The sequence below is a fragment of the Oryza brachyantha genome, chromosome 12 (assembly GCF_000231095.2).
Source record: "Oryza brachyantha chromosome 12, ObraRS2, whole genome shotgun sequence".
NCBI classification, from domain to species: Eukaryota; Viridiplantae; Streptophyta; class Magnoliopsida; order Poales; family Poaceae; genus Oryza; species Oryza brachyantha.
This window is the reverse complement of record NC_023174.2, coordinates 12451412-12477444: the sequence shown is the minus strand read 5'-3', so window position 1 is coordinate 12477444 and position 26033 is coordinate 12451412. Positions and strand designations below refer to the sequence as shown.

The following is a 26033-nucleotide window of genomic DNA, read 5'->3' as shown; positions in this document are numbered from 1 at the left end:
ATTATTGTCTCAAACTGTTCATCTAACAGGAAATAATATCAGAGAGTTCTTTTGCACATGATTCTCATCAAGATCAAGCCCAGGAGAGAATCTCTTCCTTCAGTCGATGCAAGCCAGGCGTCGCATTCTCAAGCTGGTTCGTGTTTCTGACAAATTTGGTGCAGGGCACTGTTCCTTCACTTAGTTTCTGGTCCTGTGAAATGGGTGTTAATAGTGCCTGACATGCTGTGCGGACTTAATAGGCCATTCTTTGCTTGAACAGGTGAGCTGCTTCACATGCTCCACGTTGCGGCTCCCAGCATTTCCCATTGTTGTATTGTGTGTTTGGGGATATGATATCACACCCTACACATAGAGCGTGCGGAGAGGCTTGTTATGTCAAGGGGCAAAGTGATCATTCTACCTTCCCAGGTTCGTGCACCCAGATAACTTACCTAACATGCCTTTTCATGCTGTTGTCCATGTCATTGATCGATTTGTTTGCCTCAATCATTATCTGTCTGTGAAAAATTTAAGTTTCTGTAAACTACAGTTCCAATCATTAATCATCCAAAAAAAACTTACTGAAAAGATAAGAATCCATTCAGGAAAATTACTGTGGCCTCATGTGGGACCCACCTTGAAGTTTTGGGTACACTATTTTCACTGAAATTAGTTCAATTCCTTTCAAAAATCAATGTGCATCAGCTGAGTGAATCTGTTGGGATTCCATTGTTAAGACGTACGGACACTCAAATTATTAGAACCAGGGTGAGTGAGTAATGATAATCCCCAAATATATTATTCTATGGATTGAAATGGTCCTTTATTTATTTCAGGTACACTTGCTAATTAGTGAGCCTGGTGATCAGAGCACATGTCGGTTAATGGTGGTCGCTTAGAGACTGAACAAGGTCGCCGTCACCTTTCGATAGCGGCTGTCCTTTTTGAGAAAGATTGCTCACTTGTTTCTATCAAATCCTCAAAATTTGTCAAAATCTTGAATTTTCTCATCTGTACTTTGGCTATGCATTGCAGGTATTACTGGCACTCATTCATACAGTCCCATGCAGCAAGGTCAGTCTACTTTGTACGAATTTGATTGGAATTTATTGGGTAAGGGCATAGGACAATAGTGCACGCTTTGCATTGGTAAAACTTGAACTCATGAACCAGCTCAGAATTGGTCATTTGCTATTGGACGCCTCACCAAACCAAAGTGTAGTACCACTGTGGGATTGGACAGTGTAGATGCTGGTACCGATGGACAACTGTAGCATGGACGTTGTAATTGCAATGTTCTAGCCTGTCCGGTGTTGGGTGCTCTAGCACTGTAGTACTTAATTATTTATTTTTTTAGTACTGAGTTAGTTATATATATTTTTTAAAGAAATTAGTTAGTTGAAAATATTTTTTTGCTGAGGTTGGAAAAGGGGATCGACTCCGATGCATTTTAGTGGTAGTAGAATTCGTTGATCTATTTTTATCGAACGACTGTGATTAAATTATATTACCAATAATATTAGGTGTAGTAGAAATTTGAAGAGGTAATATCGTCTTTTTTGTTGTGATCTTTATTGAAAAAAATAAAATTACAAAATACTACTAATCAAAATCAAGTAATTAACAAAATAAAAAATATTATTTTTCTACAGGTAGTATAATTTCTACTAGTATTATAATACTATCAGTAAAATACACCGAAAAGTTGTCTAAAAAAAAGGCCTTAGTAGCAAAATGCCCTTACGAAGAGAGAGGGGGGTCGACAATATCGCTAGTAACCGTAACTTACCACTGTGGTAATCCCCCACCAAATTCAAATATATTTTAAAAAATAATTTATTTTTAATAAATTTTTCATTTTTTACCTCTTGAGTGTAATACTGTGTTCTTTTGAAGGTTATTGATGAAAGAAAAAAAATTATCTGATTTTCTGATAGCTATTTAATGATATAAACAATAGAATTAACTATTCTAAAGTTAAAAATATACTTTAGAATTTAGAAATATGAGATGATGAGCTTCTCTATAGAAACTTTTTTGCAAAATAATGCGCAGTTTAATAGTTTGGGAAGCGTGTATCCGTACGAAAAATTTGAGAAAAGTCTATCTAAAGAATGCAGCAGCGTTAAGATAAACCTGTGAGATTAGGAAAGGTGTGGGTTGGCTAGGGATAGGACAAGGGAGGGATGTCGCTTACCTTTCAACAAGACTAGAAAAGAGGTAAGTAGTGCCTATCTACCATCGAATCATGGATAAATCAATGGAAATCACCTTCAAATGTACTTCTAAATCATTTGTTGATAGGATGTTTTTTAATGTTAAAGTTTGTTGATTTCCGTCAAAAGTACTTTCGCATAATATTGATTTTATAGCTAAAGAGTGTTTTATGAAATCCATGGCCAAAAGTTAACTATGAAGACCTTGAATTGACTCTAGGAACAAGACCTCACAAAGGAGCATATTTTCACACATGTACGTGTGATCATAACATGTTTTTGGAGTGATCGTTTGGATTTTCCAAACAACATATTTGCAAACGAAACATAATTTGTAAATAAAATTTTTATATATGTATTCTTAACGATATAAAAGCCAAAGTTGAAAAATAAACTTCGGTAAAAAAAACTCAAAACCATTTCTAAACTTAAGATTAAAAATTTAAATTTTAACTTATAAGTATAAGTAAAAAAAAAAGACGAGGGTGAACTCCATATAATAATATTTTTCAAATTTCAATATGTAAGGAAGTACCTCATCAAGAGAACGTGCATCTAGCTGGTTTAATTCATGACTAATGTACGAAATCCAAAATCAAAAAGTCCAAGAAAGTTGAAAGTTATTGAGTGCTCCCAAGAGTTGTAAGGTTCTTTCTTTCACGTTTTATTTCTTTTTTCAAACACTTCATTCATGTACTGAAATGTAAGGCTTCCAAGCATATAGAGGCATAAACTGATGTCCGTACCACCCATATTTGATATAGGAAACACGAACATTAACATAGGCGAAAAATAGCATAAAGTGAGTTTTGATTTTTTTTTAATAACATATTTGGTATTAAAAAGAATCTTACTGTGTTTCAATTCTGGTTCAGTAAAAATGATTTTTTTTTTACAGATCATTTTATTCCTTCTTGATTTAGGAGCAAAAACAGCTCGGCCTCCTCACCTAATCTACTATTGTTTGAAGGCTAACATGTTAATTAGTGTGTACGTACGTTCCGACACTCTTTTCTTGTGTTGTAAAATGTGTCTTAAAGTTCATAATAGTCTTCTGTCCATAGAATCACTTACCTAATCCAATTGATCCAATTGGAATATTGGATGGATTGGGAGAAAAAATTACCACCTAATTGCACTGCTGACAAAGAAACTACCCCAAGATTTGATTGTCTTTGCTGTGCTTAGAGCTCACTCCAACATTTTGTTGACAAAAAATAGCTCATAAGGGATCCAATTATAAATCATCTTTTTTTCTGGCAAGAAAATGATGATTATTTGATCTATTTTTTTAAAAAAATAAACCCTTGCCATAACTCATTTCCAAATATTATTCGCTTTGACCCATCACCAATGGTTCCATGGCAAAGCTATGTTTTTTTTTTTTTGGTCACGGCTCCGCGTACAAACAGCAACCACATTGGCATAGTTTATAAAACAAAAATCTATGTTGGCATAATGCTAATATAATTAACTTTCATAGAAGCTATATTCATTAGGTTTACAAAAATGAATTATCAAATGTCATTAGATATAAAAAAATATATGGATATGTTTAACATCAGGCCAAGGTTTGAGAAAGTGCCCCCTTAAATATTCTCACAATAGGAACTTAGTGATGTTGAGTTTTGTTGTTGGTCCCCCATGTTTTTAGCATGTATTAAGCGGACACACTTATATAGCATATGTAATGGTGAGCATGTGTTTTCGGTGTAATAAAAATAAGTATTACTCTCTTCGTTCTTTGGTTTTATAATGTAAGACTTTCTAGTCTTATCTAGATTCATATGAATGCTAATGAATATATATATATATATATATATATATATAAATTATATACATTCATCAATTGATGAATTTAGGCAAGACTATAAAATCTTACAATACGAAACAGAGGTAGTACTACAGTAGTTTAGATTTAATTCTCACCATGTATGTATTGCTGAATATTTTGCTATAAATTTATAACAGAAGTGGAATTTTAACTGATAAACTAATCCGACTAAGAATAAATTGACCAACTGAAAACAATGGGCAAAATAATAAAAAAAACCAACCAAAATTTCCATTCTAGTAGAATCTAGGGAGGTAGCCACATAATAAAAAAAAACAACCAAAATTCTCATTCCAGTAGAATCCAAACCAGGCACAGTTTGCAGGAGTTGTTGGGTCAGCTGGTGGGGAATACCACATCCTACCCAACAGGAAGCAAGAGAGAAATGATGTGTGCTCACTCATCCTCTCATCCAGATCTCTTGCTTCTCTACTCCCCTTATTAAAGCAAATGCCCAACCCCTCCTCTCCTAACAACACCCATTGTCCCCCAACACATTCCCACTCCAAATCCCCCTCAAAAAGCACTCATAAACAAAACAAAACCAAACCAAACCAAAAACCCAATCTCAACAAAGCTCAAAGCAAATCTACCACCAATTCAGCCAAACCAAAGAACCCACGAGCACCAAACCATTGACCATTCCCTCCAACCCCTACAAATCGCAGCCACAAGAAACCGCGTGTGCACCTCTTGAAAAATTTTATCAAAATTATAGATGTATCGTCAACTTTCATCTCTCGCATTATAAAGATTGTGTTTTTTCTCTAGTATTATATGCGTGTGTCTTCTATTTATAAAAAAACCGTCAGTGTCACATGCATATTACTTACAGACATAGGCACATACACCTATGCATGAAAACTCACTTCCATATATAAATAAATAGATAGTGTATATATATATAAATAGTAGTATAAATATATATAAATAAAAAAGTAGTAGTATATAAATAAATAAATAGTAGTATTTATATAAGCACGCGCTCATAGAAAAGAGAGTGGGCAAGAGGGAGGGAGGGCGACAATGGGGAGCGCGACGAGGATAGTGAGGATGGCGCTGCACGCCTTCTTCAGCAACTACCACCCGGCGGCGTCCGCCGCCGCGCTGCTCGCGCTCCCGTTCTCGGCCGCCGCGCTCGTCTCGCGCTCGCCGGCGCTGCTGCTGCCGGCGGCGCCCCTCCAGCCCGCGCTCTCCCGGCGGCTGCGGCGGGTGTTCGTCGCCGCCGGGTTCCCGCCGGCGTCGCAGCTGCTGTTCCTCCTCAACCACCGGCTGTCCCAGTCCATCCTCTCCTTCTTCGCCACGCTGCCGCTCGCGCTCTCGTTCCTCCTCCTCGCCAAGGCCTACGCCGTGCACGCCGTCGTGCGCGGGCGCGGGCGGAGGCGCGGCGGCTCGGCGGCATCGGCGGCGTCGGCGGCGGGGGCGGTGGTGCCCCAGGGGATAATGCCGCTGGTGCGCGCGAGCTACCCGGCGATGGCGCGAACGCAGCTGGCCAACTTCGCGGCGCTCCTGTTCGCGCACGCGGCGGTGTTCGCCGCGCTGCTGGCGGCGTTCAACGCCGCGGAGGCGCTGCGCGTGGGCTCCGACGGCCGCGCCGTGCTCGCGCTCTCGGCGGCCGGCGTGATCGTCTACTCCGTGGCGCTCGCCAACGCCGCCGCCGTGTGCAACCTCGCCACGGTGGCTGCCGCGGCCGAGCGCGGGCGCGGCGGCCTCCACGCCGTCCTCAGGGCCGTCCTCCTCGTCCGCGGCGACGCCGCCACCGCCGTCGCCGTGGCGCTCCCGGCGACGCTCGCCACGGCCGCCGTAGAGGGCCTCTTCCAGCTCAGGATCGCCCGGCCGTACACGCTCAACGGCGGTAGGCTGACATCATCAATGGTTTGTGAAGGGTTCTTGATTGCATACATCCACTCCATGATCTGTGTTCTTGACACTGTCATCACCTGCATGGTGTACCAAACCTGCAAGGCCAGCCATTCTTGTGATCTCTTGGAGCTGGAGGAGAAAGGGGAATTGGAAGCCTGAATTTTTCTTCAGAAATTCTAATCACTAGAGCTTAGGGCACATCATTGCTTGATGATGATGATGGTGATGCTCATTGATATATATATAATTTTTTTTGGTTTTGGTTCATATCATTTTGATCCATCTTGTTAATTAATTAAGGGGTTAATTTCTGGTTCTTGGGGCAGAGATGCTGTTAGTGTTAGGAAGAGCATCAGGTGGCAGAGAGGGTCAACCTGTAATTAATTGGGATAGTAAGGTCTATAACAACATTTAGTACCAATGTGAATGGATGATTAATACTTTGGGTATGCATTATATACAATCTTAACATATTGCTCAAATTAAACATGCCATTTTGTTTTCTGATGCTTCTTGGATATTTGCTAGGAGTATTATTTTTTGACTAGGCACATACTTGAATTGACTTCTTAAGAGAGACTTGGCTAATTGGTCAGACAAATTGACCTTTGTGTTTTCTTTTGTGCTTGGCACTAAAGATGGATTCGGATTGAAATTTTCCGGGTCCGTACTTTGCACGGATTTTATGCGTACTACATTATTTGACATAATATGTGTGTACTACATTCATCATCCATTTGTTTGAATTTTTGAAACATCGCCGGTGGATTCACTAGTATGGATGCCCCACAACCATACCTTTTTCCTTAGCTAGAAGGATTTTCACCATAAATCATTCAAGCACATATTCTAAAATCAATTCCATGTTTTGACTCTTAATTTACATATTTCAGCCCTTCCTGCATCTTGAGTTTTATCTGAATTCTGATGGATAAGATTAAGATCCACACACACCCTGACATGTCACCTAAAGGCACCAGCAATTTGGGTCAGTTGTTAAGATCCTGAGCCCACCATTTTCCAAGTGCTCCTTTCCTTGATCCTAAAGCAAGGCCAATAGGCATAAGCATGCTACACATCTCTGTATCAGCTTGCAGAGGTCACCAGCCTGGCCAAAGCCCTAGTGGTGACTGATCTGTAAAAACTTCCAATTATTTCTACCTGCCTTTTGGTTAAACTTTCAGTCCTCCAATCCAATCCTTTCTTTCAGATCTGGGGGCAAAAAAAAATGGTTACTACCACTTGTCTCATGCAGATTCCCACTGTCATAATGCCTAGAAGAAACTTTGTTTGAGTAGAGACATGGACTTTAGGTAGTAGTACCATTGAAGCACAAAAGGATGGACCTGGGGACTAGGTTATTACATAATATGTATTGTTTGAGTAGAGACATGGACTTTTAGGTAGTACGAGGGTTAATAGTCTAGCGCGAAAAATATAGTTATAGATTAGTACATGATTACTGAATTATTAATTATAAAAAATATAAAATAGATTAATGTGATTTTAAAGTAACTTTTTTATAGAAAATTTTCGTAAAAATACATTGTTTAGCACTTCAGGAAACGTGCGTGTGAAAAACTAATGAATCTGGGTCGAATGGCCGGCCGTAGTACCATTGAAGCACAAAAGGATGGACCTGGGGACTAGGTTATTACATAATAAATGGGTGCACCAAAAGTTAGGGCATCATAAAGAAAACAAAGCTCTCGGAGTTACCAAATGGGAGAAACTGCAAAGTGGGTTTGCTTTGTTCAGTGTGACTATCCCTCACCTCAGTTGTGATATGTTATGCTGTCATGGGGATGGATACACATGAATTTTTTTTAAAGCTGAATTATTGGCTCTTTGCTATACATCATGTGACTGAGATTTTCTTAAACCTTGTCGCGTGATCCTGGCCGTTGGATCTCAATCCAGTGTTCCACTTGCGACCGCACAGTGATGGATGGTGGTCCTATACAAGGCTCCAAAACTCCGTAATATCGTGAACTCAATGTACATATACAAAATTTGCTTAAAACATAACACAAATATGGAATAATATCTTATCATCTAATAAATCCACTAAAATTCTAAAGTATAAGGTAAAATATGAATTATTATATATAGGGGTGTTCTTGGTCAAAATCCGGGACCACTTAGACCACCCCTAGAACCGTCACTGCTACGGCGAGGTAGCTGAATTAGGTCACCGGACTAATGGGGTGTGGCGCGAGAGGGGAGAGTTCGCCGGTTGAGATTAAGAGGAAGACCCTGGTGACGAAAGACCGACGGTAGACATAAGGACGTACATACAATTAGGATTCGTGGACAACTACAATTCTTTTAAAAAAAGGACTACTAATAATTTGATTTTTAAAATAATAATTCCAACTACCCGACGAGTGTGCAACCTGGTTTCCATTTCAAATGAGGTTCTAAAGGGAGAGAATATCAGTACATATTGTCACAGCATCTAAAAATTGATATGATGCTAGTAGGCAACGCATCATCTGATTTACTTGCAGTGATACTGAGATCATGGTCTGGTTTCCAACAGAAAAAAAAAAGGAAAGAAAAAATAGCTCAAAATTCAAAGATGCTATGCATAAATCCTACTTAGGTGAAGTTATCATACCGGGAGAGAAGAATCATTTAATCAAAGAAACTTCAGCTTCAAGTGTGGTTGAGAAAGCCTACTACAACCATGATGAATAAAATAAGTAAAGACACAGATTACTATAGGATCAAGCGTCTATGTCAAAATTTTCGTTCTTAAATCATTTATGGATGTTATGGCATAATGTTTCTTCCTTCCAAAAGGTCCAAGATCAACTGATCAACTAACCAAATGGTACGCTGAGATTCTGAGCAGATGCAGCAGTATTAGACAAGGACATTCTGGCCGATCCTGACAGTGATGTGCCTGAAATTTTTGCAGTTGATAATGCTCACCTGGAGATCAAAACAGCAGCATGAGAAGCTACATAGATTATTAAAAAGATAATGCAGAGCCTTTTGCCTTTAGGACAGAAACAAACAAATGTGCCAAAGTTGAGGAAAAGGTACTGTGTACCTCATGTAGTGGTGGGGCCACAAGGCTCAATGGTTGGTCTGAACAGCTTCAGATTCTATATGCATGAAGCACATGCAGCTAGATTGCTAGATACTGAGGCTGAAATTACCATGCATTTTCAAAAGCAAAAGAGAGAAAAGGTTGTCTTTTTTTAATATGAAACTCACATACTGATATTTAGTAAATCACAACTGCAGATTAGTATGACAAGAAATAGAACAGAAGTAGGAATAGTGACAGGCATCTGCACATGTAGCTCAATCTAATGCAGATGAAACAGGTAGAAAGTTAGAAGTGCATTTAAACAGATGAAATAAAACATGCATCTTGAATACATAGCAAAGCAATTTGGCATCAATGTTTGAGAAAGAATCTTAATGTATTCTCCATAGTATACCTTCTTATGTAGATTTACTCTTCTACAAATTACAACAAACATATACAGAAATACTGAAAAGCATCTGTACATTCCCTTCTCTATTCAACATTATTACAATGCAGGAATTTTCTGGATAACAAATTACAAAGTAAAGTTGTATATGGCCCATCCATCTGCAACATCATACGTGTGTATACAGAGCATCCACCTAGCTGTTGTTACATTGAGTATGCTTCAACTTAACAGCATGTACAGGCTAGAAAGGCTAGGTGGAGTTTTAGGAATTCTATGTATCTGTAGGAAAATTGCAGACACGAAACAGTTGTATTATGGAACCTCAAGAACGTTTGGAGAAGTGACTATAAGAATTGCAGGCATCCAATATTTGCCTGAAGAAATCAAACAAATACCAGTTTGCCATATCAGGGACCCAAGAAAGTTAATTGGACAGTATTACTCTTCGCTTTTGAATTGTAAGACCCCAATTGGCCTCTGGTTAATATTGTTGAAGTTTCCCCTTGCAAGTGACGCTTGATTACTAGACAAATTCTGCATATTCTGTTGTGAACTACTTGAAGGGGCCGCATTTCCCGCATTCTGGTTGTTTCCTCTACCAACTGGTGGTTCATGGTTATGTTTTCCTTCATAAGTTGTTATGACAGCCTTGGGGTCCGATGAAGCCCTCTCAATGTGCTTCCTAACATTGCATCCAGCATAGGTGCACTTGTAGTAACTCCTGCAGAAAAAAGAAAAGAAAGAAAACGAAAGGCACATATTACGGTTTATCAACAGAGCCATACGTAAAATTATAAAATAAGTGATGCTAGCTAATAGTTGATTGATAAGAAAATCAATAGTACTTGTTCCAGAATCAATAGGAAGTAATAAAAGTAGGTAGATTCTTTTCTAGGAGTTTAAAGTTTGGATGCAATCACATATATTAAATCTGCAGACACAGCGAGTGTTCTGTCATGCAGAGAAAAGGTCATTCTCTCTCATAAGCCATAAACTGTTAAAAAAAATCAAGTTAGAATAATCTTCTTTCTAGCTACTAGTATCTCTCCCTAAGTCCACACTAGGATCTCATTGGAGCTACCCATTTTACTAAATTCCACCTAACATGGTAGCAACGTCATTCTAGGTTGCTACAACGACATTCTAGGTTGCTAAAACGACAAGTTTTTTGGGACAAATTTTGGATCCTAAAACGACATCTATTTTGGGACGGAGAGAGTAGTATATTAGTCTTTGGTTTGTACCCATTACCATCATTTTGTCATGGATAGGACAATCTATACATATATTTTTCCATCTGCCACAGTGTTGTGAAGAGAGCTCTGCACAAGCCAAACTCGTCTCACAAGAAATGATTATTGCGGTGCACAGACGTATTTCAGAATAACACAGGATTCAATTTGTGAAATTTAACAGAAAGAGGTGACAAACATTCGACCAAAGTGGGGATAAAGCAGAAAATTAGGTATTGTGTGCACTGGTTTCCCCTGTCTTAAGCACATAACGTTGCTACAGAATTACACAATCTATTTACTATTTTGGCATGCCTGAATACTATTATGATCACATGGAGCATGCGGTTCCTGCCATGATCTTCCTCCAGGAAAAAAAAAACTCACAAAAAGAAGGAAACTTGACAAGGAAAAATGAGGTGGTCATCCTCCCATTTAGGCACGCATATGAGTCCTATCAGACTCATTTGTGGGGAAGAATAGCCCAAACTGATCTTCTAAGGGGCATGATGAAAGAATGCTACACAAAACCAGGACGCATGAAACTAATATTACATCAGACGGTATGAAAAGTACTTGCAAGATGGAAACAACAATCTAAGATCTGTGGTCTGAAAAGAAAAGAATGCAAGCGACATTAAAACAAAAAAAATGTTGAAACCACACTTAAATTAGAAAGTATTGAATGTAAGAATAAAAGAGGATCCAACATATGTCATAACTGTTGGAATATGTTTCCCCATAGATAGTAGCTTAGGATACACCATAACATCAACAAAGGAACAGCTAAATCCCAATTTTACGAGTGCCTCACCTGCTTTGGGACTTGGGAAAACCAGTATAACAGAAGAGTGTGTGTGTGTAAATATAAAGAGAACATCCAAGAAATGCCATTGGGAATCATCCAATTCCAAGATATGTCATCAACAAGTGCAAGTTCCATGAAATGTCATTGTACAAGCGATTGTCTCAAATATGCCATCACTGTTAGGGTTCTGTTAGCAACCCCCCATTAAGTGCTATAAGATGAACAATGCATTTCTAGGACAATGTCGCTTGTACGATGGTCTTTCATGGAACTCGCACTTGTCGATATCATTTCTTAGACTTGGACATTTGCCAAAATCACAAAAAAAGAGTGTGGCAGAGGTAACCTGCCTTGGATGAGGGTTTCCTTTTACCACCTTCTGCCCATACTTGCGCCATCTATAACCATCATCCAAAAGATCAACCTCGCTGGTTGTTTGAACAATAATCTTAGCTTCCCCTGAAGTCCTCTGTGAAGATATTTGTATATTCCTAAATAAGAAGGAAAAAATTATAAGAAAACAGCAGAGTAATCAGATAGTGGAGTTTTATTGACATCTGAAATACCTTTTTTTGCTGTCACTATCTTTATCATCTGCTTCATGTGGCCTAGATTCACCATCATCCATATCATCTCCATCACTTAAACTGGATAATTGCTCAGACATTCCATACATAGCATCCTGATCTCTCTTAATACCTGACAGACCAGAAGTGGTATCATTGGATTGCTCATTCTGATCAGCTGCTGAAGAGCTGCCATCTTTTGCCCGCTTGTTAGGTGGACGTTGGTGATTGTGTTTTCCTTTGTATATGATCTCAGATATCTGACCATCTTCTGCATGCTCTACCTTTTTCTTGACTGGACAACTGGGGTGAGTACATTTGTAATAGCTTCTTGGGCAATCACTGCCTTTAACCACCTTCTGACCATACTTCCGCCAATTATAGCCATCATCAGCAGGCTTGTCCACAGGGGCATTGACTTGATACCTCTGAGACGCCTCAGCAGATTGAAAGGCTGCATTCTCATTGTTTGCTGCTCCCGTCACCATATCTGAAACTCCTGCCATATTAACTGCTGAATTCATATGCTGCATAGCTTCAGATGATGTTGGAGCTGCTGAGAATGATGGTTGTTCAGTGTGATTGAACATTCTGAGTTGAGAATGGGTTGCTTGAGCTGTGACTTGGGCAAGAGCCTCCCGATGTGACATCCCAAATCCCCCCTGAAGAAATACAGGACATGTTTCGTCATCAGTAAAATTCTGATTTGCATTAATTGTTCAAAATAAGAATGATGGTCCAGCCATGAACATTGTTTAGCGAGAAGATTAAGTTGTATAATCGCTCATTGATTTTCAGCATCAAATGATCTATTACATAGTCTGTTCATACCAAATGAACTTACTTCAGGACTTGTTTTTACAAAGTACACGTCCAACTACAAAACATCCACATGGCTTTAGAGCATCACCTACTATCCATTGTGAATACTAAACACAAAAATAGTGAACTATTTTGATGATAGAGATGCTCTCCGGAGCAATAGGTGATTACAATAACCTCCTCAAACTAAGCAGCGTATTATTGAAGGATATTTTTTGAAGGGTAGTATTTGAAGGATCTCTTATCAAGTATGAATATATCAAGGTCATCAAAAGCATGAAACTGACAATACAGTTAAACTGGAAAGTTGTCCCATCACTAGTAACATATCATGCCCACTTGCCATTGTATCATGCACTAGAAAGTACAATTATTGATACTAACAAGGCAATGTGCCAAAACACCACTTGGTACACCTAAAAAAATGAAGAACCAACACCACTCTTTGTAGGTTGAGATTCTCTAATTGCCAAAGCACCGTACACAATTGTAGCAAAGAGTCGTACAAACCGGCAAACCTATGGGGCTGATCAGCACACTAGATGTCGTCACCTCGGTGAAAGTACAATCGTCACTTCCAGATACCTAATTTATAGTACCACATGATATTTGAAACATCACGGAAGAATGGTAAACATGGATCTTTCCGATAATCAGATTTCAATCACTTAAACGAATTTAATGACACCTATCAAGGTGATTAAGAGCTCACAATTATTAAACATGGTGCACAAATGAAGCATTCATTTTTCAATTGTAAACACTTGAAAATAAGAAGGGCTAATAATCTCTTATTCATTCGATCGAAGGTAGTAAAGATGAATTCAAGAACCTCTCGAAAGAGAGGGAACTAGGGCCCAAAAATCCAATCTTTCATGTACTAAAACTCCTCAAACTTTTAGCCTTTGCAGCGCGAAAAAGCGCAAGAAGTGGAGTTCCTCAGGCGGGCGTACCATGGCCGGCGAGAAGAGCATCCCGGGGGAGTCGAGAAGGCCGGAGGGGCTTAGCCCGGGGGGCACGGTGAACACGGACGCCGCCCCCGCCGCCAGCGGCGGCGCCACCGACAGCGCCGGCCCGGCCCTCGCGACCCCTCCCCGCGCCTCACGCTGCTGCTGCTGCTGCTGCGGGGGAAGAGGAGGAGGAGGCGCGAGGTTGCCGATGAGGAGCTGCGTGAAGCTCGTGGCCCCCGTGGCGCCGGACGCGGAGGAGGACGTAACGCCTCCGCCGCCGCCGCCGCCGTCGGGCTCGGACGGGAACAGCGCGGAGGCGAGCGTGAGCGGGCCCGGGCTGGCGTCGCCGGCGCCCGTGAAGAGCGACTCCGCCGCCGAGCGCGGCGGCAGCGCCAGCCTCGGGCGCGGCGGCGGCGGCGGTCGCGCGGACATGGTCGCCGCCGGTGCCCGGAGTAAGACCACAAAAAAAAAAATCGCTCCTTTGGCGTTGACTTTGGTTGGTTGTATAGTGTTCTCTCCCTCTCTCTCTCTAAACACTCTCTCTCTTCTCTCTTTCCTTGGTTTCTGGTTTGGGTGAGTCTGACTTTGATCCCTCTCCTCCACCTCCTGCAGCTGGAGGGAAGAAGAGGAGGGATGGAGGAAGAAAATTTTTGTTTCTTTTTTTTTTCCTCTTGGCTTGGTTTTCTAGAGTATTTCTTTAGGGTGAGAGAGGGGGGAGGGAGGACACCTTTGTTACTTCTAATCATGTTTAACTTGTATAATCTAATGGAGGAGAGACAGATGGAGCACTTCAACACCATATGTAGGTAGAGAGGGAGAGTGTCCCTAAGTTGCAACAACGAAAGTTTATTCATTCAATTAGAACATATGGTTAGTTTCATATGATTGAGGACAAAGGATATGCGTGATATTATCTTTACCTAAAAGATAATTTAATAAAGAACTAATTGATTCATTAATGTAAGTCATAGGAGTAACTCGTACCCTCTTAGCAACAATATTAAAAAGTGACTTTTGCTTTTCCAAATATATGTAAGTAATTGGTGCTCGTAGATTTTTATTCTCTGAAATGTGTTTTATTATCATAATACCTCTATTTTTAAAATGAAAATGAACTAACCAACATACGTACACAAGAATTGAGGGATTATAGACAAATTGCGTCATTTTGGCACAATAATTTTAATATGACAGCCTGACGTGACAAGGGAGCTCCAATTATGCTCTTGGGGTCTCTGTGGGTCTTCCAAATGGGGGACCTAGGCATGTTTTAATCGCCTATAATCCAAGAACAATCCTGCACTTTTGAAAGTGTTGGTTGCAAAGTGACAAAAGCGAGTCAGTATGGGCTTCGTCTGTTGGACCCTGCCTCATTGGCCCGTTGCATACTTCCAACGAGAACTACCAGTTAACATGCCACGATTTTTATGTGAATGAAAACTATTTGCTCTCCCCTTTGATAAAGTCAGATTGAATCATCTTTTTCGAGCAAGAAAACGGATGCACTAATGCTTTCGCGCCAGTGCGCTCAATCCGTCGCTTGTTTGAATCGATTTTGTTTTATGGAAAAAGAACTATTTATAATTAGGATTATAAATTCATCTTTTTTTTTCAAAATCCAGGAATGACTAGTAAAATTATCTTAGTTTATCTAGCTCCCCCGGGGAAAAAAAATCCATTGGTCAGCATTCTCAATATGTTACTTAGAAGATCTTTTCAATTACTTTTGGAGAAAACTATTTCTATCCGATTTTTTAAACCCTATAAAGAAATCCTAACAAAATGTCTTACAGATTTTTTTAATTTTCTCAAGTTTATAATAATATTTAAGAAAAGAAGTCCCGTCCCTTAAACTTTGTTTTAGAGTGAAATTCTTAACCACATTGCCTCACTTATTTAATCCCATATAGTATCTACTATTTTTAAAAATTACACATTTGCACATGAGTATAGGTGAACTCTCGTGTGCAACATTTCTTTTGGATTTATATATAACTAGCAAAATACTCATGCTTAGCTATGGAAATGTATTACAAGTGTTATAGGAATTTTTTTATCAACTATACTAATATCACTTGTTTGAACCAAATTTACAAAAGAATTGTAGAAAGCAATGTGGTGGTAGATTCACTGCCACCACCACTAGAGACATTTAAAGTAGTATATAAATTTTATTTGAGGTTTACAATATACTTATCGGAGATCCGTTGCAACACATGATATCACGATTCTACCATGCTTGTCTTTTTATTTTGTCTATGTTTATAAGCCAAAATTTAATTTTTTTAATCTTAAATTTAAATTTGATTTTGGAGGTTTTTTTATTGTAGTTTATTTTTTAATAAAAGATCACTAAGAACACGTATATAAAAGTTTTATTCATAATGTACTTTTTATTTACAAATATATCGTTTGATTTTTTAAAAAACAAAACCATTATTCGTTGATACAAATGGGACTAGGGGACCTTACAGGCTTACAGCTCTCAAACCATGCCGACCTCCAGATAACGGTAGTATGGCATAGCTAAACCATTCCTCGCCAATATATTGAAATAGTATGAACAACTATTCCTAATGTCGCCAATACCGTTTAATCCTCTAATGTTTATTGTTAGGTAATATTAATAAAATATTTGAATAAGAAAACCAATGTTAATTAGAATAATGCATGTCCTCATTGTTATTATTGAGTTACATGTAACGATTAGTTCAACCTAAAAGTTTAAGCTGATAAAAAAAAATTTCTTCCTATTTTAACATCCCCACTCAAGGCCCCCTCAAGTCTCATCGTGGAACAGAACTGTGTTGTAATTTTTATTTAAGTCCATAACAGTCATGGTTAAGCTCAAGACTTATGACTCTCATACCATGCATATTAAAGTTAGATGCACCGACTAGTTCAATTTAATCTGATAAGTAATACGGTCAATTTACTTTATATTCCAGTAATTATGTTTTGTTTAGGACAATGTTCTGATACCTCACACTACTGGCGGTAGTAGTATAGTAAATTTAAACCAAACTATATAATTTTAATAAGTATATTAAACATTTTATTTGAAACTTTGGTAATATATATTTACCAACTCATCTATTTTAACGTAATATATGACACACAAATTTATCATAATGTTATATATTTTAGTTTCAATTTTACTTATATAATTTTTTTACTACACATGCTACCAAGATAGTATAATACAATCAGATTACTTGGATATAAAGCAATGAACGACTCATAATCAATCGAGAGTATGTTAAAAAAGTCCTTTTGTTTACTTTTGTTCTAAACCAAGACGGAAACCAACTAGCTTAATTTCTCTTGTCCAACATGAACTGCAAACATCGATCTCCCTCTCCTACCTTTTCCTCCATTTGTCAAAACCATGGCGTTAATCACCTACCCAACCCCAGAGAGAGAAAAAAAGTCCAAGATGGGTCGTCATTGTGCGGCTCACGACGCACGGCAATTAATTAATTTATAACTATCCAAGAGATGACTAATCTGCTAACCATCCATCCAGGTCTACATTGCATTGATTGATAGAGAGCCAAGGACACTGGGGAATTTTTTTCTACATTCCAGACTGCCGACCAGCTGTGCATCCATTCATCCATCGAGGATAAGAATTAGGCTCTTCACGAAAACAATTTTTTTTTATCACGTCCGACGTTTGATTGGACTTCGATTTGAGTTTTCGGACACGAATGAAAAAACGAATTTCATATTTCATCTAAAAACTGCGAGATGAATCTTTTAAGCCTAATTAACCATCTGGTTGCTGTAGCACCTATCACTAATCATAGACTAATTAGGCTCAAAAGATTCGTCTTACGATTTTTATTTGCTATCATAGTGCTTTCAAACTAAATATTTTACTAAAAGTTATTGATGGTTAACGTTTTAAAATATTTACATGAACCATGTCCAAAATAATATGAATTATGAAACTAGAGAGAGTAGGATCCATGTACGATTAATTCCTACTTGTATAGAACATGTATTCGGTTGTATTTTAATTTACTAGTTAAAAAATAGAGAGTAAAATTCACAAAACTATGCTTATATGCTTATTAGAGACCTTTTGTGAAATTTACTCAAAAATAGACTGTTAAATGCAATAGTTTTTAAAGCTTACTCACCCACACCGTGTGCATACGTTCGAAATGTATGATTGGACAGATTATAGATTTTTTTTGAGAATGGTATTTTTACCCGATCTCTATATCCAATCGGATATATACAATTATGGACAGAATGGACAAAATATAGATAATTGATTATGTATGTGGACAAATAATAGATGATTTAGAAAGTTGTTCATAAATCATACTTTTGGCATGAATAATCCGCACAAAATTAAACCCAACAGCCATTAGCTAAAAAGAACGCAACCAAGTTTTTATTGAAGAGATTTTTGAAATGTTTGCAAGTCAATGATCCTTGAGGGATTTCAGGTCAAAAAGTGCAGCTCGCGAAGAATAAAATAATGCTTATTTGGAACTCGTCAACTTTAGCCAGGTTCATTTATAAACACCTTTGAAAAATCTTATGAAATTTAATTATTCGCCTCCCCACTCTCCACACTGACCTGAGAAAATAACACCCCTCCTGTCGAAATGACATCATTATTATTACACTGATAATAAATTATTTTCAACAACAACAAAAAAAGAGATCATAAGTTGATTTTAGTGTAGCACAGACAAACATCCATTGAACTTTACATGGATACCACGGCATGCAAATGACCTTTTAGTGGTTGATTTATTCAAGCGATGAATGAATCACAAAAGTGGTGAAAGCAAATGGGCCAAGATGAAGACATGCTCTTGTGTCAAAATCGAAGAGTTGCAATTGGATATCTCTCACATCTTTATGCATGCATTTGCTAGAAGGCGTAACAAGAAGAAAAAAAGATACTCCATCCGTCTCTAAATGTTTAACACCGTTAACTTTTTTATGCACGTTTGACCATTTATCTTATTAAAAAAACTTACATAATTAATAATTAGTTTAATATTATTTCATTTATAATTTACATATTTTAAAAACATTTTGAATAAGATGAATAGTCAAATATGTATAAAAAGGTCAATAACGTCAAACATTTAGGGACGGAGGGAGTAATAAAATTGCCATGATCAATGGGGTGATTGTTTGACTTTTTAGGTAAAAATTCAAATGCCAAATTTGGAAATGAAAAATAATTTGTAAATAAAATTTTATATTTGTGTTACCAGTGATCTAAAAGCAAATGATAGAAAATAAACTACAATTAAAAAAACTAAAATTAGCTCAAATTTAAGGTTGAAAGTTTAAATTTTGGCTCGAAACGATGAACATGATTACCCTTGTGCCATTGGCTGCTATGCAGCACGTGCCATAGAAACTTTTTTGCTCGGGTTGTTGGACAAATCTATCACAAAAAGGTGATTTGTCATGTTGCAAATCCATAAACAGTTGTTGGCTTTTGGTTGTCCAAGGTCCTTTGGCTGCATATGGTTTTCATATCTAATCAAATATTTCTGGCATGAATATCTCTTGTTTACTTTGTTTTTATTTTTTGGGTAGAATTTAGTAGTGGGACCCCTTGTGTGAGCCTTCTGCCAGCTTATTTGGATGCTACATCTTTTAATGCACGTACAAATGGCTTTTGTTGTGTCTCTATCGTTACATGCTTGCTAACATGGAAGAGGGACGATAGGAGAGAGAAAATGAGTTGTTTTATATAAAGTCAGCAAAATATCGACTATTGGCGCATAAAACAAGGAGATAGCTAAAAAAATCTGTTTTGTATGTGTGCTGGCTCTAATCAAAGACATTGACCAGATAGAATGCGAACGAGAAAATTAATTAATCTATAATTATGAAGAGTCAGCTTGAGATACCAATATTTGTATAAGAAGTTTTTTTTCTGCTGATATGACTTAAGATAGACTCGTAATACACTCTACCATTAAACTCACCATTGATTAAACTCTACCACTAAACGTACCCTAATACCGATAGCAACGTGGAAGCTTGATGTCCGTAGCAAGCTAGCTAGATGTTGGTAAAGCTTGCATTAGTCATTTGTTACAATGATCGTGTTTGCTTCTAGTGATACTCTACATAACTAGTAGCGACTTTTATAGTTTACTCCCTCTGTCAAAAAAACCAATTTCCTAATTTTCGTGTTCAATATTTGACCATCCGTCTTATTTAAAAAAAATTTAGAAAATTAGAAAAAAATTAGTCACACGTAAAGTACTATTTATAATTTATCATCTAATAAAAATAAAAATATCAATCGCAAAATTTTTTTAATAAGACGGGGAGTCAAAAATTATAGGTAAAAAATAAAAAATTGGTTTATTTTGAAACAGAAAGTATCACTTATGGGCACTGTCGGGGATCCATCAGGTCATCTCGTCTGTGCGAGCTGTCAGAATCAAACCCACCTAGAAAATGACACTCACACATCCAAAATGTTTCACCGTAGTTAATTTAATCGTTTATATCGCTAAATAGTTATTATAAGATTAGATAATCTTTTATTACTAGAAGAATACAACTCTAATAGCACCGAATTCATAGATGTTTTTGATTCAGATGGATGGAAGGCTTCAATATCCCCCATTTGAAACATATATTCGTTTGATTATTCACATGGATTATGTACTTAATAATTAGAGAGACAAGATGCAAAGTAGATGTAGCTCGACTGATTAGACTCATATCCCCAAGTTCAAACCATAAATCTGACATGTCTTTGAATTTATGGTTGATTATTCTTTTCAATGGTAGATGACTTACCCATCAGCCGTTGTATAACAAGATGTTTAGTTGGAGAAATGAAAATTTTGTGGTGTCACAACAGGCGTTTGACTGAATGTCAGAATGAGTTTTTGACACGAATGAAAAAACGAATTTCACGGCTAGCCTAGAAACCGCGAGACAAATCTTTTAAGCCTAATTAATCTATCATTAGCACATGTAGGTTACTGTAGCACTTATGACTAATCATGGATTAATTAAGCTCAAAAGATTTTCTTACATGATTGTAAGATTAGTTTTTATTTTATCTATGTTTAATGCTCTATTTAAGTGTCCAAAGATTTAATGTGATGTTATTAGGGAAAAATTTTTAGGAACTAAACATGGCCTAACTATGCATGTGAGAACATACAAGCATCTACCGTTGTCTGATAAACCTCACCCAAATTCCTGAACATTGCTTAGATCAGACGCCACCATTGATTCATAATTTCACAACCAAACTTCAAGACGCCGTAAAATTAGAAAGAAAGAAAACATGTAAGATTTGTTTTTTTTTATAAACACATGGAAGATTTTTACAAACTCTTACGCAGCAAGATAAGAACATCAGCTATCAGATGAGATGCCGTACAAGAACACTGTGACAGCGATAGAAAGCAACCTCGCTAGAATAACAGATAACCGCAGCAAAGCCCAGATTGAGAGATTTGTCCTAGTAAAAGAATATGGGGCTTTTACGAATTTGCCACTATTTTTTTTCTAAATTGCAAGGATAACACTCGAAAGATAGTTCTAGTGATATTTTTGTAATTTTCTAGTGATAGTTTTGCAACAACGTTTTAAACTAGTGATTACCTTGCAATTGTCCCAAAGAATATGTATCCTTCAGTTTATATTTTCAGCCAATAACATGACAGATTGCTCTCTTTTCCCTGCAGCCTGCAGGAAGCAGCTTTGGTGTAACTGTCAAAAGTTGCACCTGCAGATGCTATTAGCAGTGGTCATGGTTACATCAGAACAAAATCTATGGTTGACAGAATGCAAGAGGTTTATCACAATGATATTTTCACCTTAAGCACAATCCAACTCCACATTGAAAGTTGCTACCAATACCCAGAGGGTTAACAAACCCCTAGGGATGGTGCTTTAGGGTACAGGAACTGAGGGAATTTATGACAGCGAATTGACGAAACCCAGATAAATAAGAGCCTGACTGGGGACGAGTTTTGCGATACAATTCCTTAATGGTTGTGACTCTTGTATGTTTTTAAGGAATCCTTGTTCCTACATACCCAAACCATCATAACCGAAAGCCAGTAGTAATCACATGCAGGGATACAGGAGGTTACTTCGGGCCGATGTCCTTCAGCGCACAGATCTGCTCCTCTCCCATGGCAGACATAACAGTCACCACCAGGTCCTTCCCTTCTCCAAACCCATCTTTGATCTGCACAAGCAAAAGAAAGCGATGATCCAAATACTCTAAATTCTTATTGACACAATATTATGAAGAAATATAATTTGTTCATCAATGCAGTTTTGGACTTTTTGTGTTCATCGTTGTTTGTATATGAGGGGGCAATTTGTATCATGGTGGCATACTAAATAGAAATAGCCCGTGTATGGAAAAATGGCAATAACATTGATCAGCCTAATAGTAATATGTTCCTTGAATAACAGTGATTTTTGGACTTGCATCCAAAATGCTGACGAGTAAAACAAGCAAATACCAAAGGAGCTTTCCCCTTTTTATATACAAAAATGGATTGACAAATTCAGAATCAATTCATCTCTGAAACTAAAAAAGAACAAACTTTCAAAAACAACCGCTTTGCAATAGAAAGAAAGTAAGAGTCTTTCCAGTCAACTGATGTAAATAAGCTGCCAAATTGAGTTGACATTCTATTATCAATTAAGAATTGATACAAGCATCTAAACCTATTTCTAATGCAAATGTGAGAAGCCAAAACTATGTGCAAAACATGTGCTTACCTGACTAAGAAGGCTGTCATCAGTAGGGAGCCTCAGGTCATCCTTGGTGTTGCCATTTTCAGTCAGCAGACTCACCTGAGAATGTTTAAAATCAATACAACATCCACAAAATAAACATAAATGAGTCATGAAGAAAATAGTCAAACTTACAAATCCATCCTCAGAAATATCAATGAGCTGGTACTCAGTACGGTTCACATGCGGGACCTGTAAAACAGTCACAATTTCATATTTTTGTGTCACTGGAAACAACATTAACTGTTAAGTGTTGGAAGACATGTACTGACATCACAGTTGTGAGAAGATGGCACAATATCTTCAAGCTTCTTGCCAGTAAAGATGTCAATAGCAACAAAGTGGCACTTGGCGTGACCATGCTTCCCAGTTTTAGAGGTTGAAACCTCAACGACCTGCATAGTTGTTTCAAATGCATGACATTAAACATCAACAATCTAGTGAAGGAATGAACCATCACCACAAGGCTAGATGGAGAAGAATAAGTTTAGCCGTGTAAAACAGATCTTGGCATCCAAATCCTAAAGAGGAGACTGAAGGAAAATGGTACTTATTACAGAGACAACAAGCATAAAAGTAATTACAGAGCCATCCCAGCATTCCTAGACTTAAACAATTATAAACTACAAATGCACTTTCTCACATAGTCAGATATAATTGAACACTAAAATTCAAAGCAAGAATATACCAGGTCACCCTTGAGTACTACCTGGTAGAGTGCAAGTACCGACTTTCAGAGAAGTTTGCTGCCCTGACACTATCCCAAGAAGTGGTTCAAGAAATGAAATTGCATGGACCACCATGCAGAAATTACTATATGCAGGTACAGCATACACAACAGAATAAGTAAGTTACCACAACGGCTAAACTGATTGCAGTACCAAGTTGCAGAGAGTGTAGCTGTCCTCACATGGCACTGTCCGTAGTTGGTGAAACAAACCAAAAATCTGATTCATTGCAGCATGACCACGATATCCTGTATGATGCTAAACAGAACTAACTTGCAAGATAACACTCAACATGCAAGATACATTTGCTGGCACCTACCACCGGCATAATCAACTTCTCAAAAACCTGAACAAACAACTGTTGGCGATCCATTTACCAAAATGATTAGCAATCAAAACATACTGTATCTAACAGCAATATCTACTTGGGAATTCAACCCTACTGTAGCACCTACAGTCACATTGAACCAGAAAAGAAATGAACTTCACTTAGGATCCATCAGAACTAATAATAACGACGCATGAAACAAAGAAACAACGATTCCAAGACCACTGAACACATCCCAAGGAACTTGATTTTACACGGACCAGCAGTCGAGATGAACTGCCAAACTCGCACCGATCGAGACAGCGACACAACCAGTCAACCACACACAGATCCACCTCGAAGAGCTACTACGCCTAGCGGATCGAGATCTAGCCAGAAGGGCACCGAGAACGAGCGAGACACACCCCACCGCGAGGAGCAACCGAGCAGAGCCATGGAGCCATGGATGGATACCTTGCAGGGGCGGTTCTTGATGACGATGTAGCCGTTCTTGCGGATGGTGCCGGCCTGCTGCGGGTAGGTCTTGGAGGCGCCGGCGTCGGCCTTCGACTCGAAGTGGTGCTCCTCCGAGTCCGACATCTCCCGCTCCTCGCCCCCCGGACAACAGCCGCGCGCCGGGAAGAAGGAATCCCCCTGAAAAAAAAAATTTCCGAGCAAATTGGGGAGGCTCCTCCCGTCAGAGTTGAGTTCAGAGAGGATGCGCTGGTCTACGTGGAGGAGGAGGAGGAGGAGGAGGGAGCGCGGGGTTTAGGGCTTGGTACCTTGGGAGATGAGGTCGTGAGGTCGACGGCGGCGAGCGGCGGCGGGGAGGGAGAGTGGCGACGGAGTGGGATATATTATCGGCGTTGAGTTGTCGATGGTGGTGATGTTATTATGCAATTTGGCCCTCCGGTTACTATCACATTGTGCAATGGGGTATTACACCCTATCTTTTCGTTTTTATTCGTGCATATGGCACAAATTTTGAATTTTTAACTTTAAATTTAAAATTAATTTTAGGTGTTGCATCAAATTTTATTTTTTAGCTTTAAAATCTATATTACTAATAAATATATATATAAATTTTTTATTTACAAATATGTCGTTTAACCGATCATCTTCGTCCCTTTAGAAACTTTTATTACTTGGTCCCTCCGTTCCAAAGCGGCATTTTTTATTTAAATCTTATATGAAAATATAAATATGGTTGGCATAATTTACAATAGTATTTATCTCATTAATTTTAGGTTTTCTTTTAACATTGATATACGTAAACAATCTAGAAATGTTGCGTCTGGTTACCGAGGCAGTAAGTTCTTTCAACCTTCTACCGGGTAAATTTGGCTTTGTCGAAGTTAAAATGTAGAAACGCTTACATCTTTTATGTATACTAATAAACATTATTCAGGAGTGGTATAAAATAGGGGTAAGGTCTAAAAGAATAGATTTGAGGATGACCTAAAGTGAAACTTAGAAAATAAAAATATTGTTCAAAGTGCAATTTAATTGGGGTTTTATATTATTACTTCTATACCTCCCTGTAAAAGTGTTAGAACATTTAAAAAGACACGACCAATCCAATAAAAGTTATCTATCAAACAAAATATGTAAGCACTCCTAACTTTTATTTACGGAATTAAGGAGACCGCAAAATTAAATAACAAATGGTGATGATTAGTTAAAATAACCAAGTAGAAAAATATCTATAATTTAAAATAATAAATAAATGACAATAGCTGCTGTATTTTTAAAATGGAACGGGAAAAAAGTACGACCACTTTTAATGGCTCCAAACTGTAGCACCACTATATTTTTCTCTCACGCTTATACTTAATCATCAAAATTTTAACTTTTAACTTTTAAGAGTTGATTTTATGGTTTTCACCCAAGTTTATTTTCCAGCTTTGACTTTATGAATACATATATAAATTTTTATTTACTAATTATTTTTATTAAAAATATACCATTAGGTTTTTTTTAATAAAACACCCAAAATATCTCCTAATAAAAAGAAAATGGAGTAAGAAAAATAAGAAGACCTACCCAAGAAAAACGTTGTGGCAGCAGAGTAGTGTGCTGTCATAAATCAATTGCTGCTGCAACTTTGACGGGGAAGCAAACTTGGGTGGGGGGCGGGGAAAAATCTGTCAGGCGAGCAAGGGGCGTGTGTGCAAAAATGCGTCACGAGGCCGAAGAAAATATCTGGCCCGGGGGGGAGGGGTGTCCGCCGTCCGATCGCGAATCGGTGCTCCTCGGTCCATCCATCACACCTGCAGAATTTTTTTCTTAAGAATTAATATTATTTTAGTGAAAGATCGTAAAAGCAGTGACCAGGCAGGGAAACCGTGAATATAGGCGTCTGTCGAACGGGTGTATTTCGAACGGCCAGTACGTGACTGCAAAGGAGATCGGACTAATGATTTAGTGCGGCTGTTGACAGTTCGATAGACCTGGCTGGCTCAACAGTCGATAGGTTAGCCTGCCGAACATCAGTTATTCGA

The 26033-nt window shown here is 38.2% G+C and overlaps 3 protein-coding genes and 1 long non-coding RNA gene across 4 annotated transcripts; 2 read left to right on the top strand and 2 right to left on the bottom strand.

Annotated features, from left to right (window-relative positions):
- The first annotated feature begins 38 nt into the window (after positions 1 to 38).
- LOC107305450 lies at positions 39 to 1255 on the top strand. The gene is made up of 4 exons (XR_001551606.2): positions 39 to 136; positions 263 to 411; positions 819 to 893; positions 1018 to 1255. It is a non-coding gene; the product is annotated as an uncharacterized LOC107305450 (long non-coding RNA).
- A 4250-nt stretch (positions 1256 to 5505) lies between these two features.
- LOC121056062 lies at positions 5506 to 6054 on the top strand. Its single transcript, XM_040529865.1, has one exon. It carries the CDS (start codon positions 5506 to 5508, stop codon positions 6052 to 6054), a length of 549 nt encoding a protein of 182 aa, XP_040385799.1.
- A 3231-nt stretch (positions 6055 to 9285) lies between these two features.
- On the bottom strand, positions 9286 to 14479 carry LOC102710937 (probable WRKY transcription factor 3). The gene is made up of 4 exons (XM_006664518.3): positions 13729 to 14479; positions 11954 to 12615; positions 11738 to 11878; positions 9286 to 10068 (listed from the first exon to the last, which is right to left on the bottom strand). The coding sequence occupies exons 1-4, from the start codon at positions 14155 to 14157 to the stop codon at positions 9786 to 9788; spliced, it is 1515 nt and encodes a 504-aa protein (XP_006664581.3). The 5' UTR covers positions 14158 to 14479; the 3' UTR covers positions 9286 to 9785.
- Positions 14480 to 21450: 6971 nt separating this feature from the next.
- On the bottom strand, positions 21451 to 24423 carry LOC102704299 (eukaryotic translation initiation factor 5A-2). The gene is made up of 6 exons (XM_006663988.3): positions 24315 to 24423; positions 24007 to 24186; positions 22770 to 22892; positions 22633 to 22689; positions 22483 to 22557; positions 21451 to 21937 (listed from the first exon to the last, which is right to left on the bottom strand). The coding sequence occupies exons 2-6, from the start codon at positions 24130 to 24132 to the stop codon at positions 21836 to 21838; spliced, it is 483 nt and encodes a 160-aa protein (XP_006664051.1). The 5' UTR covers positions 24133 to 24186; positions 24315 to 24423; the 3' UTR covers positions 21451 to 21835.
- Between the last annotated feature and the right edge of the window lie 1610 nt (positions 24424 to 26033).